At 43.0% G+C, this 4,971-nt stretch overlaps 1 protein-coding gene across 1 annotated transcript; it reads left to right on the top strand.

The window, feature by feature from the left end:
* The first annotated feature begins 3,225 nt into the window (after nucleotides 1-3,225).
* LOC116422291 (queuine tRNA-ribosyltransferase catalytic subunit 1-like) lies at nucleotides 3,226-4,553 on the top strand. The gene is given in 2 exon segments (XM_031958803.1): nucleotides 3,226-3,308; nucleotides 3,310-4,553. Coding segments are annotated over 2 exon segments (1,263 nt in total). The 3' UTR covers nucleotides 4,490-4,553.
* Nucleotides 4,554-4,971: the final 418 nt, after the last annotated feature.

The raw sequence follows: 4,971 nt of genomic DNA, 5'->3' as shown, positions 1-4,971 counted from the left end.
GTTAGATGCTATACCACTTGGTGCATATATGTTTAGTATTGATATTGCTTCATTGTCTATGCTACTCTTTAACAAGATGTAGTTTCCTCCTTATCTCTTTTAATTAGATCAAATTTTGCTTTTGCTTGTTCTGAGATAAGGATGGCTATCCCTGCTCTTTTTACTTCATCTGAAGCATAATAAATTCTGCTCCAGCCTTTTACCTTTACTCTGTATGTATCTCCCTGCTTTAAATGTGTTTCCTATAAACAACATATTGGAGGGTTCTGACTTTTTATCCAGTCTGTTATCAGCCTCTGTTTTATGGGAGAGTTCATCCCATTTCCATTTACAGATAAAACTACTAATTCTGCATTTCCTGTCATCTTTTTATCTCCAGATTATGCTTTTCTTCTTTCTTGCTTCCACTTAGCTCCTTTCCCAGTATTAAACTTATGGCCACCACTTGCCTCAAGCAGCTCTCCCTCTTTAGAATCCCTCCCACCCCTTTTGAGTCCCTTTCCCTTTCTTGTACCTTTACCTTTTCTCTTTCCCTTTCTCTTTTTCCTCTCCCACTTTTTAATGAGGTGAGGGAAGTTTCTCTGTGAACCAAATATGTCAATTATTTTCTCTTTGAGCCAACTCTGATGAGAGAAAGATTCACATAATGTTCCCCCCCCCCTAAATTCCCTGATATATGATAGGTTTCCTTTGCCTCTTCATGGGATGATGTAGTTTCTCTCTTTTATCTCCCCTTTTCCCTTTTTCTGATACTATCATCTTTCCATTTCTACTTCCCTTTTTATGTTATATCAGTAAAATCCAAATTATATATGTACTCTTTATGTATATCCATAACAGAAATACAGTTCTCAAGAATTTTTTTACCTTTTTCTGCCTTTCTTGAGTCTTATGGTTGGAGATCAAATTTTTTGTTTAGTTCTGATTTTTTCCTTAGAAACAAATAAAATTCATCTGTTACATTAAATATCCACCTTCTTTCTTGGAAGAAAATGCTCAGCTTTCTTGGATAATTTATTCTTGGCTGCATTTTTTTTTGCCTTTTGGAATATCAGATTCCAGGCCCTTTTATCTTTTAATGTGGATGCAGCTAGATCTTGAGTGATCCTTATTGTGGCTTCTCAATATTTGAATTTTTTTTCCTGGCTTCTTGCAATTTTTTTTTTCTTAGTCTGATAGTTCTGAAATTTAGCCACAAAATTCCTTGGAATTTTCATTTTAGGGTCTTTTTTAGAAGGTGTTTTGTGAATACTTTCAATGCCTATTTTACCTTCTGATTCTATTACATCTGGGCAGTTCTCTTTGATGATTTCCTGTAAAATAGTATCATAATTTTCAAGAAGTCCAATAATCCTCAGATTATCTCTCTTAGATCTCTTTTCCAGATCTACTGTTTTTCCAAGTAGATATTTAATAATTTTTCTAATTTTTCATTTTTTGGGGGAGGGTTTGCTTGACTGATTCTTGTAGTCTCAATAAATCAATGATTTCTATTTGTTCAGTTTTGATTTTTAATGAGTTATTTTCTTCATTAGCTTTTTTTACTTCTTTTTGTATATGTTCAATTGAGTTTTTAAATGTGTTGTTTTGCTCTATGGAATTTTTTTCCATTTCACTATTTTTTTAACTGAGTTATTTTCTTTTTCCAGTTCACAAATCCTACTTTCTTGGGAGTTCTTTATCTTTTTCCAATTCATAAATCCTACTTTCTTGGGAGTGCTGTACCTTTTCCAATTCACAAATTTTGTTTCCCTGTACTTCCTGGGAGTTCTTTACCTTTTCCAATTTACATTTCAATACATTGTTACTCTCTTGCATATCTTCTCTTTCCTTTTCCCATTTTTTTCTTCTAGCTTTCTTTTAAGATTTTTTATAGTTTCTTCTAGAAGAGCTTTGTGTGATGGGGACCAGATTACATCCCCCTTTGTGGTTTTGTCTGGGGACTGGGTGCTATTAGTCTCCTTGGTATTGAAAATCTGCTCTCTTTCTGTACAGAAGCTATTGGTTGTCCTTTTGGCTTTTTTTTTTTTTTACTCATTTTTTAAAAGCCTTTATGGTCTGCCTTCATAGCAAGAAGGTTACCAGCTACCTCTGCAGAGCAGCGATAGATATATGGACAGTAGCTCTCCTACAAACAGGCTGCAAAGAGCAGCTGAGCTGTGGGAGTGCTCTGGGAAAAGCCCTACACCACAAGTGACTCAGGCCTGAGTAGCACAGACTGAGCTGGGGAAGTGTGCTGCTAAGAGACCTGCTGTGTGGATTAGTGACTGCCCTGGGGCTAGAGGCTGAGCACTGAAAGTGTCACTGCCTCAGGCTAACACTTTGGGTATTAGCAGTTGCCCTGCCCCATATGGCACAAGAAGTGTCTCTGCCCTAGGGAGCACAGTCCCACTGAGGAAGTTCTATTGCCCCAGGCCAAGCCCCACACTGTGCAGATTAGAGGGTGCTCCAGGTTGCACCCCCCCCCACATGCAGATTTTTGACTATCCCAGTGAAAGCCTCTTTCTGCAGAATGCTGTTTGCATAGCTGTGTTGTGGTAGGTGCTGAGTCACTCACTTCTGGTGTGGGGTGGGTATAACCAGTTCCTATCAGATTCTGGTGTTTTTTAGAGTACCTTCTACCTGTGGCTTTAATTTCTCTGCTGGTCTACTGCTTTGCAACCATAGAAGAGCAGCCAATCTGTGCTAGAGTCCACCTTGTAAATTTTCCAACCACAAAGACCATCCCTGCCCTTGATTCACTCCATTTGCTAGCCTCTCCAATTTCCCTGCTTGCACTGGTCTGCTCCTACCACTCAGGACAAACCTTTTCTGGTGATCTTCCAGATTATCTTTGGCTGGTAAATTGTTGTACTTCCCATCTTAGTGAATTTTACCAATCAAGCGCTATTTTTGAGGCTGATTTTAATAATTAGTAATGAGGGTATGAGAGGAGCTTAGAAAGTCATGTGTTCCTTTTCCACCATCTTGGCTCTGCCCCAAGCCTGCATTTTTAAAGAGTTGTCTGATGACCCTGAGGGTTTAAGAGATTGCCCAAAGGCCAAGTGAACAGATGTATGCCTTGAAGTTGCTATTTCTGATTATAAGTCCAGTTTTCTAGATATCTAGAAAGCCACATCTAGATAAGCCACTTTTTAGTCTCTGTAGACAAATTAAGATTAGTAAAAATAAGAAAAACAAATGAATTTTTAATTTATATTAAAAATAAAGCTCGAAAATGGGAATATGGTGGCCCCTACGGATCCCCAGTCCACGAGGTGTCCAGAACCGATGACAGCGTTAGCTGCTGGTGCCGCAGGCGGGCCTCGGGCCGGCAGCCTTGGCCCTGCGGGTGGTGGCCGAGTGCGGCCGCAGCAAGGCGCGGGCGTGCGAGCTGCGCCTGCCGCACAGCACCGTGGCCACGCCGGTATTCATGCCCGTGGGGACTCAGGGAACCATGAAGGGAGTCACGGCCGTGCAGCTGGACGGCCTGGGGTGCCGCATCTGTCTGGGCAACACCTACCACCTGGGCATGAGGCCGGGTCCTGAGCTCATACAGAAGGCAGGGGGGCTGCATGGCTTTATGAACTGGAACCGAAACCTCCTCACGGACAGTGGTGGCTTCCAAATGGTGTCTCTGCTGGCTCTGTCCGAAGTGACAGAGGAAGGAGTGCGATTCCATTCCCCATATGATGGTGCCGAGATCCTGCTGAGCCCAGAGAAGTCTGTGGAGATTCAGAATGCTCTGGGTTCAGACATCATGATGCAGCTGGATGATGTGGTCAGCAGTACTCTGACCTGCTCTCGGGTGGAGGAAGCCATGCACAGGTCCATCCGCTGGCTAGACCGGTGTATCTCAGCCAACCAACGGCCTGACCAACAAAACCTATTTGCCATCATTCAGGGTGGGCTGGATCCTGTTTTACGGAGCAAATGCCTTGAAGAGATGACCAAGAGGGACGTTCCAGGCTTTGCCATTGGGGGATTGAGTGGGGGCAAGAGTAAGGAGTAGTTCTGGAAGATGGTGACCCTGAGCACAGACCACCTGCCTCGGGAGAAGCCGCGCTACCTTATGGGTGTTGGCTACGCTACCGACTTAGTGGTCTGCGTTGCCCTGGGCTGTGACATGTTTGACTGTGTCTTCCCCACACGCACAGTGCGCTTTGGGTCCGCCCTTGTCCCCACGGGAAACCTCCAGCTGAAGAAAAAGCAATTTGCAAAGGATTTCCGACCCATTGATGAGGCGTGTATGTGCCCCACCTGTCAGAGGCACACAAGGGCCTTCCTCCATGTTTTACTGCATAGCAACAACACAGCTGCCTTGCATCATGTCACTGTGCACAACATCGCCTACCAGCTGCGGCTGATGGATGCTATCTGGACCAGCATTGTGGAACACCGCTTCCCAGACTTTGTTAGGGACTTCATGAAGACCATGTATGGAGATGTGGGGCGCTGCCCAGGCTGGGCCGTGGAGGCCCTGCAGTCAGTGGGCATCCCTTTAAGCTGACTTGTCTATCCCAGTCCCCAAGCAGGGCTGTGCTCCTGATCTGGACCTGGGGTTGGGAACCTCTAGGGATAGGAGCATTGTCTTCAGCAGTTAAATGCATGGAAAGCTTTGTGTGTTGGCCCAGGCCCCAGAGTAAAGACTGAGTTTTCTTTAAAAAAAAAAAAAATAATAAATAAATAAAAATAAAGCTCAAGAAAAAGCTCAATAGGCATATTATCATGTGTGATAATAATAATTAAAAAATAAAAAGAAGAAAAATATGTTGTACTCTGCAAAAGAGAAGGGGCTTTGCACTGTAAATAGTATAATGAAAATGGAGGAGAATAAAAGTGTTTTTCTCCAACTTGCATTGCTGCATTTCAAAATTGTGGACTCTTTCTGCTAAGGGCTTCAGTCGGATAAAGCTTAAGCAGTTTCTTAATTATTAACAACCTGTTATGGAAGTCAGGGGATGAGAAATAGGAGGAGGACAAACTGGAGTG

The sequence above is a fragment of the Sarcophilus harrisii genome, chromosome 3 (assembly GCF_902635505.1).
Source record: "Sarcophilus harrisii chromosome 3, mSarHar1.11, whole genome shotgun sequence".
Taxonomy (NCBI): domain Eukaryota; kingdom Metazoa; phylum Chordata; class Mammalia; order Dasyuromorphia; family Dasyuridae; genus Sarcophilus; species Sarcophilus harrisii.
The sequence above is the reverse complement of the archived record's forward strand: the minus strand, read 5'-3'. Positions and strand labels throughout refer to the sequence as shown.